Here is a 15,710-nt window from a genome sequence, read left to right as displayed (position 1 = left end):
GGAATCTGCACGGACCCGGGTCTCACCAATGAGTTCGTACCACACCAATCTTAGTTGATTATTTATTTACTAGAAAGCTAAAATTATGATAAAAGATACACATACACAAAAACACATTCTAGGCTATTGATTAGAACTTAGTATAACGGGCCAACACACTATGGCACGTGTTACCCAAAATGGGGATTTAAAAGAGAGAGAAAAAGAGAAAGTACACGAGAGAAATATACATTTGGGTGAATTTGTCAGCTATGCTTATTGTAACCCTAGCCTTGCCCCAAACTGCCGTTCTTATGGGTCAGAATACAATGATGTAATTACGTGGGGAAGGTCTCTGTGGATTCTCGTGGACCGTCCAGGCTGCTCAATGACGCACTTCTCCGGCGCACCTCTCTGGTCGTCCTCACGATGTCAGTGTCCTTTTGGCTTAGGAGTCTGTTCCCTCGCCCTTGTTCTGGAAGGGCTCTTCTGAGGACAGACAACTCTGTAGCTCAGAGCTTACAGTGTAGGAATGAAACAGTGTAGATATCACGATTCGATGGGAGGTGGAGGCTAGGTGGTTCGACTTGAATTCACCCGCTTAGACACAGCTACTCATCCGTAGCATGGGTAGAAAAATATTTCTTTGTCTTCAAACTTGTGTTGCGTTTTGGGGTTCGTTGACTTTTTAGACCTCGGCTGCAGCTTGGGTCACGTAGTGTAATTTGTAAATTCTTTACTCACAGGTTTTATACCCTCGTGTCAGAAGTGGGCGTAACCGCCTTTAGGGCAATTCTCTGGGCATACCAAGTTATGGGCAAGGTCTAGATTTCAACTCAAATTTTAGACAACTAACTTCACATTTCATCTTTACCAAAACATTCCCTTTGATTTTGACATTTTCCACACAACGTACAATGTATAAACATCAAATATATACAAGGAAAACTCTTCACGTTACAATGTTTTCGAAATAACGCCATCTATTAACCTTTAATAACAAAACAAAAATGACATACATTTTCATATTCCATCTATCGTCATGACCACCATTGTGGCTGACGGAAATCATTGTTCCAAAGTCCCTTTATTGCATGTTCAATGTTCTGAGGTTGGTTCTCCATATTGAGAGGACACAGGAATGTTGTGTGGCCTAAGATTTACCAGGGGCGTGAGGGGTCATAAAACCCCACATCTTCAGACCCCTAGATCTCTCCTCCTCTGTTGAGGTTGAGATATAATCTGTAGGGTTGTGGTCTCCTGTAACCTGACCTGATCAGGACAGTCATGACACCACCCACCACTGCGACCTGTATGCTCTAGCCGGCTGGCCCTCACTACATATTCGTCGCCAGACCCACTGGCTCCAGGTCATCTATAAGTCTATGCTAGGTAAAGGTCCGCCTTATCTCAGTTCACCGGTCACGATAACACCCACCATTAGCACACGTTCCAGCAGGTATATCTCACTGATCATCCCAAAGTCAGCACCTCCTTTGGCCACCTTTCCTTCCAGTTCTCTGCTGCCAGTGACTGGAACGAATGGCAAAAATCACTGAAGTTGGAGACTTTTATTCCCCTCACCAACTTTAAACATCAACTATCTGAGCAGCTAACCAATCGCTGCAGCTGTACATAGTCCATCTGTAAATAGCCCACCCAATCTACCTACCTCATCGCCATACTGTTTTTATTTTATTTACTTTTCTGCTCTTTTGCACACCAGTATCTCTACTTGAACATCATCATCTGCTCATTTATCACTCCAGTGTTAATCTGCTAAATTGTAATTATTCGCTCCTATAGCCTATTTATTGCCTACCTCTGCATGCCTTTTGCACACACTGTATATAGACTTTTTTATTTATTTTTTCTACTGTGTCATTGACTTGTTTATTGTGTTATTGGCTTGTTTATTGTTTACTCCATGTGTACCTCTGTGTTGTTTGTGTCACAATGCTTTGCTTTATCCTGGCCAGGTCGCAGTTGTAAATGAGAGCTTGTTCTCAACTAGCCTACCTGGTTAAATAAAGGTGAAATAAAACATAATTGAAAAAAAAATACTGCTCAGGAAGGAGATGCGTTCTGTCTCCTAGAGATGAACGTACTTTGGTGCGAAAAGTGCAAATCAATCCCAGAACAATAGCAAAGGACCTTGTGAAGATGCTGTAGGAAACAGGTACAAAAGTATCTATATCCACAGTAAAACGAGTCCTATATCGACATAACCTGAAAGGCCGCTCAGCAAGGAAGAAGCCACTGCTCCAAAACCACCATAAAAAGCCAGACTACGGTTTGCAATTGCACATGGGGACAAAGATCGTACTTTTTGGAACTGGTTGGCCATAATGACCATCGTTATGTTTGGAGGAAAAAGGGGGAGGCTTGCAAGCAGAAGAACACCATTCTAACCGTGATGCACGGGGGTGGCAGCATCATGTTGTGGGGGTGCTTTGTTGCAGGAAGAACTGGTGCACTTCACAAAATAGATGGCATCATGAGGTAGGACAATTATGTGGATATATTGAAGCAACATCTCAAGACATCAGTCAGGAAGTTACAGCTTGGTTGCAAATGAATCTTCCAAATGGACAATGACCCCAAGCATACTTCCAAAGTTGTGGCAAAATGGCTTAAGGACAACAAAGTTAAGGTATTGAAGTGGTCATCACAAAGCCCTGACCTCAATACCATAGCAAATTTGTGGGCCGAACAGAAAAAGCGTGTGTGAGCAAGGAGGCCTACAAACCTGACTCAGTTACACCAGCTCTGTCAGGAGGAACGAGCCAGAATTCACCCAACTTATTGTGGGAAGCTTGTGGAAGGCTACTAATTGAGTGTATGGAAACTTCTGACCCACTAGGAATGTGATGAAAGAGATAAAAGCTCTCTACTATTATTCTGACATTTCACATTCTTAAAATAAAGTGGTGATCCTAACTGACCTAAGACAGGGAATTTTCATTAAGATTAAATGTCAGGAATTGTGAAACACTGAGTTTAGATGTATTTGGCTAAGGTGTCTGTAAACTTCTGACTTCAACTGTAAGTTCATTAGGCTACAGTATCTATTTCATTATGTTGATGGCTTGGTGTTTTAAAGGCCTGGATATAGACACATTTTGTCAAACATATGCTGTCATCTCATTCCTGTATTTGTTCAGGAAGAATATTATTGATGTATAGAATCACGTTTCCTCATAACCTCAATCATCAATTAGATAGGCCACAGCCTTGTGTAGCCTATGCATGCATGTGATGTGGAATTAATGACGCAGTGTAGTGTCATTGATGTAGAGAGGGTGTGACCTCGTGTTTTAAAATTGTTCCGGTGGAATAGTATTTATCACAGATAAACAAGAACACAAGCCAATAGCAACCAGAGAGAAGTAATTATGAAGACCTCTCAGTGCCAATCCAGAGTATCTCAGAGCGGCAGCGCGAGCTACATGAGCAGCCTCAGCACCAGCGCAATGAACCCGCTCAGCAGCGCGAGCCTCATCCTCCTTGTTCTCCTCATCTCAGCGATCCCCATCTGCAAAAGTAAGTTTAATAATATATTTTGAGCATGCTTTGGTTCTTGTGCATTGCTAAAGGTCCAAGTCAAGATCTTAAAACGAAAAACTTTTTAAAGCAATGGAAAATGTTTGCGGGTTTGCTGTAGCCCAATTTAATAGGTTATGAAACATGTAAAGTTGTAATCAAAGGTTTTTTCAAACCATTGAATTTGGGCAACATAAATTGCTAATAGGCCTAATCAACAAGCTCAACAACAACAATATAAATGCTTAAAATAATTAGACTACAAAATAAAATTAGGTTCATCAATCATCTCACTTTGTTAGCTTTATTTAATGTGTACAATTCCTGGAAGAAAAAAAAACTGTAGACTAAAGCTAGTTGTATTTCAATCCCTTACAATATGAATAGACTCATATCAATATTTAAACTCAAGGTTATTTCACATGCCAATCATTGTATTATTGTGCGTAATTACACATTATTGGGAACCTGCCCAAAGGAGAGAAGGTTTGAGAAATATTTAAAAACTTGACATTTACTCAAGTCTATCTTAACTGCAGATTGTCATGATAATTATTGGCAAATTAACGTCGATTGTTGCCTGTTGCATTTAATTAAACGTTTGCCATGTCATCAACACTTTCAGCACTTTCATCTGGTAAATGTACTTTGTTCTGAAGAGGGCCTGGTGTCTCCCAGGTCGTTGCTACAATAAGAGCGCTAGATTTGATCGAAGGGCGAACTTTCATTACAACGATGTTTTTCATTTAGCCTACATAACCTATTATCCAATACTGTATTTTCGTTTGTGGGATTTTCGCTGACTGGAAATGAATTGATTATAAACGGGGTTGCATAGAGCACTGGTGTAAGCCTATAAACTCCCACCACCAGTACTGCGGCTTTGCAACCTGTTGTTTTAGGGCTGCAACTCACCTGGTCTTTAACTACCAGATAGAAACAAAAACAGAAGTGTTTCGGCCCTCCAGTACTGGAATTGAACAGCCCTGGGCTGGGTTTCCTAAAAGCATCGTACAGTAGGTACAGTAGCAATAAAGCCAATCTTAATTCTATTGAAACTAACTGGAAGAAATATGATTTTAGTGCTATGATGATTTTGGGAAATCCAGCCCTATTTTTGAGTATGAAATTAGGCTACACTTTTATGACTCCCCCATAGCCATGTAACATACATAAACGACAAAAGTTGGAAAGGGAATGACCTCCTAATCCACAATCAGTTAATTTAACTTTATTTTGAACCATAATGGGACGCACTATTGGAACTTTTTGTGGATGAGCCTGATCATTAGTTTCAAATTGACCCATTAGTACTGTCAAACCTTTCTGGGAATAGCATCTATTGTGACATTGTTGCAGCTAGACATTTGTTTTGGTAAAATTATGATGTTAGTGTATTTACTGCACTGGCAATTTCTCTCTATTATTTATTTCATGCATGGTCCTCTTCTCCCTCTCCCACTCCTTTCTTTGTTCTGTGCCAGACAGCCCCCCCCCCCCCATTGTAATGGCTCTAAACATTGGCTTGGATTCGACCCCAAACAGCAATAATATCACAAATGATCGAGACATAAATAGATTCAGAATGGCAATCGTGTCAATCACTCTTCAGTGACATGATAAATTGTATTTGTTAAGGGTTATTTGCGGTGACATTGAGCGATTGAACGCGGCTTTGATGCTCTTATGTGATAATTGGCACAGGTGTTTAGAGACATTTAAACAGCGATGGCGACAGGAAGAGAACAGAGCTATTGCTGTGTGCTGTTAGGACAATTCCTACAAAAAGAAGGACAGAAGAGGGAAAGAGGGATCTATAAGGGAAAATAGTGGTTTAAAGAAAGACCATTGTTGGATGTCAGTACACTTTTGGGATACAGAGCTGTTGGTTCATAGTTGGTCACTATGAGTTTTTGAATATGAACAAATTTGACCCCAGGATAACACAGAAAAGCTTCAATACACTCTCCAAGTTCCCATCCTCCTGTCATATTGTCAAAATGCATTAGTTTATGACTATGATCCACTCAAAATAGATTATGGTTTTTAATCACGATATACACACTCCTATTAGCTTAGTGATACAGCATCAATGTGATGATGTAATGATACTCGTGTCTGCCTGTGTTTCAATGGAAGGTTCTCCAATACAACAGCAGAGAGCAACACTAGACCAGTACCAGCTTCTCAACCAGGTAGGCCACAGAACTACAGTGTCTCTCAGAATAATGAAATGTTCATATGAAAGCACGGAAGAGACTGAGCTGTTCCTCTCCTTTGCTATGCAGAGACATGTTTACTATTCACTCCCTCTCTCATAACAACACTCATCTTGTCTCCCATAGCTAGAAGATGTGTGCTCATCCTACCTTTCTGCAGACCTGCCATTTCGGGTGAGTAAGACTAGAATAATGAAATGTTCATATGAAAGCACGGAAGAGAATGGATGAATGTTCAATGTTTTCTTTCTCTGAACCTCTCTCATATTTTCAAGTTCAGGATCAATTCCAATTATGATGAAATTTAAAATAGTCAATAACAGGCTTGAAATGAAAATGCTGTACAACCTTATCAGACTATTGCGCTCACCTCTTTCCCCCTGCTCTCTGGTTGCTACCCTAGATACCCAATGTTTTAGGAGAACTCTGTGTGTTGATGCTTGTACAGAAGTCTAAGGTATTCCACCATTCATGTTCCAGCATAGTAGCTCAAACAAAAAATTCTATCACAAATATAAATACACACATTGTGGTTTATCCTACTGTGCGAGCACAACACAGTTGCATGTATATTCAGATTTGCAGTGTTTAATCATTCTCGAGTAAATGTCGTTTTATTTGATTGTCATTGCAGAAAGGATGGGACAATCCTAGTAAAAGGGTAAGTGCGGCATCTGTTTCATCCGTCTATTGAAAAGTGTTCACTAAGGGTAACTAATATCAATGCAATCAACATCCAACCTTTTGACAATTTGTATTTGTGCGTGTATGTGTTTGCTTGCATATACAGTTTTTATTTCATTATGTTAAGCAACAAGGTGCTGGCTTAACAGAGGAGGCGGTAAGTTGGGTTAAAGCTCAATTTCACTGTGCACTGCTTTGCGGCTTGACACGAAGGCACATTGCATTTTTGTTTTATTATCTGTTACTTGTACTGTGTTTTTAGTATTGCATTACCTTTTTTATTCCATAACGTGCATTTTTATCTTGAAAAAGTGTTAGGTTTTTAGCTTAGTTTTTATTTCCGGAGTAAACCAAGTATTTAGAGTTATGAATTGCAGACACTTTGCTGCATATCACATTACCACAGCTCTCACGTTCTCAAAATGCATGCCAGCTCACACAAACGTACACTCTATAGCTGCCCAGCTTGCTAACTTCTCAAGAGTTGTCCTCCAAGGAGATAGGCCCATAGGTTTCTGGTATAAGAAATACCATAGTTTTCCCATCCCTGGTATGAAAAAGGTTGAAAGAAAACACTGCTCCACCTACCAGTGCTTCCCTTCCCCTTGTCTCTTGCTCTGCATGCAAGATGTACACTTTCTTAAACTCTTTTAGGTGTGGCATGTGTCCACACAGAGGCGTCATGCCCATAGAGGTCAGATTTGTCCAGTTTTTTGTTGTTGTTTCTCTATAATACTACTAGTCACCTGGCAATTGTATGAAGTTGGTTTTATCCCAGATACACTACATCACCAAAAGTATGTGGCCACCTGCTCGTCGAACATCTCATTCCAAAATCATGGGCCTTAATATGGAGTTGGTTCCCCCTTGGCTGCCTCCACTTTTCTGGGAGGTTTTTCCACTAGATGTTGGAACATTGCCCCAGGGACTTGCTTCCATTCAGCCACGAGCATTAGTGAGGTCGGGCACTGATGTTGGGCGATTAGGCCTGGCTAGCAGTCGGTGTTCCAATTCATCCCAAAGGTGTTTGATGGGATTGGGGTCAGGACCCTGTGCAGGCCAACAAGTTCTTCCATACCGATCTCGACAAACCATTTCTGAATGGATCTCGCTTTGTACACATGGGCATTGTCATGCTGAAACAGGACAGGGCCTTCCCTAAACTGTTGCCACAAAGTTGGAAGCCCAGAATCATCCAGAATGTAATTGTATGCTGTAGCGTTAAGATTTCCCTTCACTGGAACTAAGGGGCCTAGTCCGAACCATGAAAAACAGCCGCAGATTATTATTCCTCCTCCACCAAACTTTACAGTTGGCACTATGCATTCCAGCAGGTAGCGTTCTCCTGGCATCCGCCAAACCCAGATTCGTCCTTCGGACTGCTGGATGGTTAAGCGTGATTGATCATTTAAAAAAATGCATTTCTATTGCTCCGGAGTCCAATGGTGGCAAGCTTTACACCACTCCAGCTGACACTTGGCATTGCGCATAGTGATCTTAGGCTTGTGTGCTGCTGCTTGGCCATAGAAACCCAGTTCCTTAAAAATATGATCCAAAATGGTCATTTCAGGCAGCGCTGATAGGGATATTTAAGGCCATCCAAAAGCTGGTTTAGCGGGTAATGGCATTATTTTGACAGTGGAAACACAGCCTATACAGCCGTGACTGACACTACCCATATGTGCATGGAACAACAGTAGCCTAATGTGCTTTTGATGCCTCTATACTTTGTATTTAGAAACAGATTTTTTTTCTTCCCATCTTGTTTTATTTGATGAAAAACAAAGCATAGCCTCCCCTCTCAATTAAGGCTTTTTTTGTTTGCCCAATGCAATTATGAAGTAGTCAAGACTGTCAATAAAGGGGTTGGCTCCTGAGACCGCTTGGAAATAAATCTTAATCACCAAAGCTTTATTAAAATATAAAGTTTGAGAGGAGTAAAACAGTGAGCTGTCATTCCCTTTTCATCTATGCATTGTAGGCAGGCCCACATTATTTTAGCCATGCAGGTCCGGTTTTGGACGTGCGTAAAACCCCCTCCATGATGTAGGCTACGTGTCCATGCCCATCATGAAACGGGAGAGGAGAACTTCGGTGAATACCGGTGAACCGAGTATTTAGAAGTTATCTGGTCTGTAACAATGGCTTGTTTTACGTTTCATACGTTCAAAACCTACTATAACGTAGACTTTTTTTTATCCTGGTGACTTTAACAACATTTATTTGTTGTTTAAAAACAACAGATTGTTTTTCTTTTAAATTGTATTACCACAACTTATTAGAATGATTCAACTTCTTGGTTTTAAGGTGACAAAGTCCGTGTCACGCTTGCAATGTAACTTCTGGAGGTGTGTGAACGCTACCTGATCTTTAAATTGGTTCTGATTATGTTCATAAAACATAGGACTATTTGGGAGCAGTATAACGGTGAGTGGACATCCTCCCTTTCTATTTCTATTGGATCAGTTTGGAGGCGCATAAACCCTGCATAGTCTGCGTTGTTTTAATATGATATGCCCACGGGGAGAAATGATGGTGCCACATAGCCTATTTAAAACAAGTTGTTTTGTTTAGAATTTGATTAGACTTATTCATTCTCTTTTTAGGCCTTATCAATAAATAATTTAATATTGCTTATTGATAATGTTTGGCATGTCCATGCTCAGCCATAATGCAATTTACAGTAGGTCTGGCCCCTATATCAGTGTGAATGCTATTGAAGCCATGTAATTACTTGGAACAATGTGGACTACAAATGGGTTCAGGTTAGCAGTTAGCAAAGATAGGTCTACATTTTGTTATTTGGCTTCCTTAAGCTATTTAACAAACTATAACAGACTAACATTGGAGTTGATTCCAAGGCAATACATAAAAAAACGTAAATACACAGCTTGAAGCAACCACATATTTCGCCATGGCGCACGTTCTGATTGGCCAGTGAGGGGCCAAGCCTCGACACACCCACAACTTGTTTATTCATCAAAACCCAGCCCTTTCGCGCCAACGCCAGCAAGTGTGCCGATAATTGTGAGAGTGAAAATGGCACAAATATTTCTGACACACCCCTGAACGTATAACACTACCGCATGCACTTAGATTTACCATTGTGTTAGGTTTGTTAAAATAGAGCCCTTAGTTTCTTTTAAAAAACTCCCCAGCCAGGAGGATACAGACAGCTGATGAGGTATGCTTAGATATGCATTTTTTTTAATGATATAGAATTAAGCATAAGGATTATGCAGGAAAAAGGTGTTTGAAAAATGCTAAATTCTCTAATTTACGGACGGGGGACCTAGCCCCCCTACAGACCACACCCTAGCTATTCTCACATAATTTGTGCCCCCTCACAATTTTGGGGTGCGTGACACACCTGTTTACACATTAGTGTATCCTGTCTTGTTTGCATGAGAATTGGAATTACTCATTTCACCCTCACTTCCGCTGTCATCAGAATAACTGACGTGGGGGAACATCATTAGTGTAAATTAGATAAACAGAAAGTACAATGAAGGGAGTAATTTTATGCCCTGTCTGAATAATTCATGGAAGGCTGTATTTTTAAGTGCCAACCATTTTCATCTCAAGTCTCCAAGTCATTGTAATGGCACCGAAATGACATCCTCTATTTCCTGTGATGGCTTCATTAATTCATTTAGGATATAGCTCTATTTACAGTCACAGGGCAGAGATTGGCTTTGCAAAGTTCATCCTCAGAGGATGTTAGCACAGTAAAATCAAGTTGAGTTGACAAAATGTAAAACTTGTCAACCAGATAACAATCCAAATATGATGTCTTTCCTAGACATTGTGATTATGCCATGAAAATGCGTATTTAACTGATTGTAATCGGTTATCTGACATCACTTCAATTCCGTCATAATGACATCCCACACCAAACGCTGTCCAATGTTACCTACGCATGACGCTGGTACATTACATTAGTAGAGAAGGTATAGCACTTCAATGTCCTGGCATGGCCTGCATGTGGAGAGCGTGCTGTCACTATGTGATGTGTCGATCTAAACATGCAGAGTCTCAGAGTCTGCAAATGAACACAGGGTTGTACTGAGGACTGTGTGTGTACGTACATTTGAAGTTGGAAGTTTACATACACTTAGGTTGGAGTCTTTAAAACTTGTTTTTCAACCACTCCACAAATTTCTTGTTAACAAACTATAGTTTTGGCAAGTCGGTTATGACATCTACTTTGTGCATGACACAAGTCATTTTCCAACAATTGTTTACAGACAGATTATTTCACTTATACATCACTGTGTCACAATTCCAGTGGGTCAGAAGTTTACATACACTAAGTTGACTGTGCCTTTAAACAACTTGGAAAATTCCAGAAAATGTCATGGCTTTAGAAGCTTCTGATAGGCTAATTGACATCCTTTGAGTCAATTGGAGGTGTACCTTTGGATTTATTTCAAGGCCTACCCTCAAACTCAGTTCCTCTTTGCTTGACATCATGGGAAAATCAAAAGAAATCATCCAAGACCTCAGAAAAATAAATGTAGACCTCCAAAAGTCTGGTTCATCATTGGAGCAATTTCCAAACGCCTGAAGGTATCATTTTCATCTGTACAAACAATAGTATGCAAGTATAAACACCATTGGACCGCGCAGCCATCATACCGCTCAGGAAGGAGACATGTTCTGTCTCCTAGAGATGAACGTACTTTGGTGCGAAAAGTCCTAATCAATTCCAGAACAACAGCAAAGGCCCTCGTGAAGATGTTGGAGGAAACAGGTACAAAAGTATCTATATCCACAGTAAAACAAGTCTTATATCGACATAACCTGAAAGGCAAGGAAGAAGCCACTGCTACAAAACCGCCATAAAAAAGCCAGACTACGGTTTGCAACTGCACATGGGGACAAAGATCATACTTTTTGGAGAAATGTCCTCTGGTCTGATGAAACAAAAATAGAACTGTTTGGCCATAATGACCATCGTTATGTTTGGAGGAAAAAGGGGATGCTTGCAAGCTGAAGAACACCATCCCAACCGTGAAGCACGGGGGTGGCAGCATCATGTTGTGGGGATGCTTTGCTGCAGGAGGGACTGGTGCACTTCACAAAATAGATGGCATCATGAGCTAGGACAATTATGTGGATATATTGAAGCAACATCTCAAGACATCAGTCAGGAAGTTAAAGCTTGGTTGCAATTGGGTCTTCCAAATGGACAATGACCCCAAGCATACTTCCAAAGTTGTGGCAAAATGGCTTAAGGACAACAAAGTCAAGGTATTGGAGTGGCCATCACAAAGCCCTGCCTTCAATCCTATAGAAAATATGTGGGCAAAACTTTAAATGTGTGTGTGAGCAAGGAGGCCAACAAACCTGGCTCAGTTACACCAGCTCTGTCTGGAGGAATGGGCCAAAATTCCCCCAACTTATTGTGGGAAGCTTGTGGAAGGTTACCCGAAGTGTTTGACCCAAGTTAAACAATTTAAAGGCAATGCTACCAAATACTAATTGAGTGTATGTAAACTTCTGACCCACTGGGAATGTGATGAAAGAAATAAAAGCTGAAATCAATCATTCTCTCTACTATTATTCTGACATTTCACATTCTTAAAATAAAGTGGTGATCCTAACTGACCTAAGACATGCAATTTTTACTAGGATGAAATGTCAGGAATTGTGAAAAACTGAGTTTAAATGTATTTGGCTAAGGTTTATGTAAACTTCTGACTTCAAATGTATGTGTGTGTGTGTGTGTCAGTGTTGCCCGATTCCGAATTGAATTGAGAATGCATCAAATTCCAATTAAATTCTGCAATTTGAATTGAGGTAGTAAACAGGATACAAAATTGCAATTTGAATATGAATGAAAGTAAATAAAATAAAATAAAATAAAATTCAAATGCCTATTCTATTCTATATGAGGTATAGTCAAATCAAAGTTTATTGTTCACATACACAGATTTGCAGATGTTATCGCTGGTGCAGTGAAATGCTTGTGTTTCACCGCTTGTGGTTCAAGCAATTCATTGCACCTGCGATAACATCTGCAAATCGAGCTCCAACAGTGCAATAATACCTAGCAAACAATTACAAAATAAGTTATCTATGATGAGACATGACTAGAATACAATGCATATAAAGTGGAAGAAACAGTATGTAAACATTATTCAAGTGACCAGTGTTCAATGACTGTACATATGACAGCAGTCTAAGGTGCATGGTAAAGTACCTGGTAGTCTATACAAATATACATATTGAACATAAAACATGTCATTATATACATGCATAAAATATATTGTTGAAACAATTGATTTCAGGACAAACTCTTAAAAGAACGATCAAGGAAAGCAACCTGTTTATGAATATTCATATATTCATTATATTTCATTAATCACTTACATTTTGTTCAATATGGGGAAAATACCACATTTCCCAGAATGCATTAGTTTAACCCTCAAGTTGACCCTGAGGGATTCAAAAAGAAGCCAAACAAATTAAATGTTTGGTGGAATTATAATTGGCTATTCTAAGCACTAATGTTAAAAGAGTATATGAACATTCCAGAGAAAATTTATATTTATTGTTATCTGGAAGTGTGACCAGTCAGATTCAATGAAACTAATTTTCTATGACTGATTGGACTTTATTTGAATTGCACTGAATTAACTTCTACTTTCTGTCAATCAAACTCAAATTCTACATCCTGTAGGGTGTGGCCAATTCAATTAGAATTTCAACTCATGGGTGGAAAGGGAGTCAATTCTGTGGGCGCCTGCCCTCGCACGGATGTGCTCGTGCACATGGGTGGATCCACTGGAGCATGCATTCATACTTGTGTCTGTGTGGATGGGATGTTAGGGTGTGTGTGTGTGTGTGTGTGTGTGTGTGTGTGTGTGTGTGTATATGTATATATGGGCTCCTCTCTGCAGCCCCCAGCCCTCTGTCTCTATGTCCGGGCAGTTGTTCATGTTTCTTCATGTCTGTCTGTATGTGGATGTTTTGTGGATGTGTCAGTCCCCTGTGATGCACCCTCTACTGCAGCTAGTTCCTCAACTCCATACCAGACGAGAGAGAGGAGAGGAGTTTGTATTCCGCGTATGTACACTCTGCATATTCCGTTTTACATCTACTCTGCACCTGTCACTTCTTTGGAGAGGAAATCTCTCAGTAATCTCTTAGACTCGCATATAACAAAGCCACCACAATTTGCAGTGCTTTGTTATAGTGTGATACTAATCGTCGAATTAAAGATATTGTGAGCACCCTTTGATTTTATTTAATTGGGAGAGCTAAAACTCTTGATGTTCCCTTTGCAGTCAATTTAGGGCATCTGGAGGCTATTCTCTTTTCGCTTAGCCAATGCATACAGGATTTGTCATTTTTCCAGTGTGTTGTCCTATTATGAGACTGTTTCATTGTGCGTATAGAGGCTACCTTTTTTACACACATATTGTCACTCTCTGTACTCGTCTACATTAGCTGTTCTTTTCCATGATTCAGGTAATTACAGTCTAAAATTAATGCATCTGACAGGTGAACATCCACATCGCTGTGCTTTAACTCAACATAATTAATCCTTCATTCTACCTGGGGTTGACATTCACATAGTAGCTACATCAGAATTGTGAGTGGAAAAGTGCTCAGCTTAGTGTGTGTCTGTTTACGGCAGAGACTCAATGGGAGTGACGTCTGCTCTAATGGTTTTGCCTACGAAAGAATGAAATAAGTGGAAAAGGAGCTTAGACAGATAAACAAGGATATCTAGCACACTTCTTTCTGTTCCAACTGAAATGTTGACTTTTTTCATTTTAAAGCGGTTGTCGGCTGAATAAATACTGCCTTACTCAAGTAAGACAATACCTGAATTTCTATCACCTGATCATTGATATCCTCTGTGCTTTCTGTTTAGGATCATCTCCAGGGACCTGGAGGAATTCAGAGCAGAGGGTACTTCTTATATCGGGTATGAATACACACATTCAGGGAACAGGCATTAACTTCATTACAACGTTTATTTGATTTCATACATCAGTAACATTTGTATTTCTTTCTTACAGCCAAGAAATGGAAGAAGATCCCTAGAATTTGAGTAAATGTAAGGTTTGGGGTATTTCTCAATGCCATTATCATTAGTAAACACTGCTGTAACACTGATGTCCATTTACTAGTGTACCCTGAAAGGGTTGGGAATGGGGGAAAAAAACATATCAAACCCGTAATCTGACAGAGTGGGGAGGCAGGTTTCCATGAAACTCTTTGGTTATTATTACTGTGAAAACATGTTTTATCATGAGTCGTAGCCTACTGTGTTTGTACTTGCATGGCCTTGACCCTTTAAAACAACGTGTTACAGAGTCCCTACTCTACGTTGTACAGAGATGACACAGAACCAGATAACCGAACAGGCACAACCATCTTAGAGTGGTCCAGACCTCCACCAAAACGATGTTGAAAGAATGAAGAAACAAAATGAAGAACAAAGAAATGAGAGTCTAAGTAAAATAATCTTTGTTTGTCCAAAAGTCTTATTTGTGTTTTGATGATGTGTCTTTTGAATTAAAAGCATTGTTATATGGTTATCTTTGTGGTGGAATGATTTTGCAAAAAGACAGATACTGCTTATGAAACTTGCACAAAGAGGTCCTGACGCAACTGGAAAATTGTCAGTGAACACACAAGAGGAGTGTGTTTGTGTGTGTGTGTGTGTGTGAGCTGAAATACTCTTGACCATACTTAGTGTGCTCAAAAAAATTATGTCTCTCTCTGAAACATTTCCTATGACACAAGATTGAGATCTCACCCAACACTATTATGTTGCACCCGCGTTCTGGAATTAAACTCTACCTTTCAAACAGACGAAAGACCAGAAAGGCTGATTATAGTCTCAATATACCAAAACCTCATTGTTTCAGCTACCAACTATTACATTCAGGTGAAGAAGTAAACTCATTCTGATGACTTACTAATTGTATTTACCTTATAGCATTGAAGCTGTATTAATGGTTTTGTTAATTAGGAAAATATTTGTGGAGAGTCAGGTCTGGAATATGGAATAAAAATGTATACTTTGTTTTTGTGACCAAGTAACTATTATCAGACTTAACACACACAGCAGTGGCTGTATGATCGATAATGACACTACACAAATAACGTGTATCTCTTTCCTTTCTGGTTTCTCACCCACTGTGGGAGTATTTCTTGAAAGAAGTAGCTGGAAGGCTGTGGACTGATAGTGACCCATGAGCAGGCTGCTGTATCCTGGAAAGCTAGATCTGGGTAGGGGATGGAGGAGGTTGGGAGTGTGAAGCA

General features: G+C 39.9%; 1 protein-coding gene across 1 annotated transcript; it reads left to right on the top strand.

Annotated features, from left to right (window-relative positions):
• The first annotated feature begins 3,374 nt into the window (after positions 1-3,374).
• LOC139407660 (neuromedin U) lies at positions 3,375-14,879 on the top strand. Its single transcript, XM_071151501.1, has 10 exons — positions 3,375-3,522; positions 5,662-5,717; positions 5,868-5,915; positions 6,145-6,198; positions 6,376-6,402; positions 6,532-6,582; positions 13,416-13,496; positions 14,311-14,364; positions 14,459-14,496; positions 14,755-14,879. Exons 1-9 carry the CDS (start codon positions 3,375-3,377, stop codon positions 14,492-14,494), a joined length of 555 nt encoding a protein of 184 aa, XP_071007602.1. The 3' UTR covers positions 14,495-14,496; positions 14,755-14,879.
• The last annotated feature ends 831 nt before the right edge of the window (positions 14,880-15,710 follow it).

The sequence above is a fragment of the Oncorhynchus clarkii genome, chromosome 4, assembly GCF_045791955.1.
Source record: "Oncorhynchus clarkii lewisi isolate Uvic-CL-2024 chromosome 4, UVic_Ocla_1.0, whole genome shotgun sequence".
NCBI classification, from domain to species: domain Eukaryota; kingdom Metazoa; phylum Chordata; class Actinopteri; order Salmoniformes; family Salmonidae; genus Oncorhynchus; species Oncorhynchus clarkii.
Note: the sequence above shows the minus strand (reverse complement) of the source record. Positions and strands in the feature narration are given on the sequence as shown.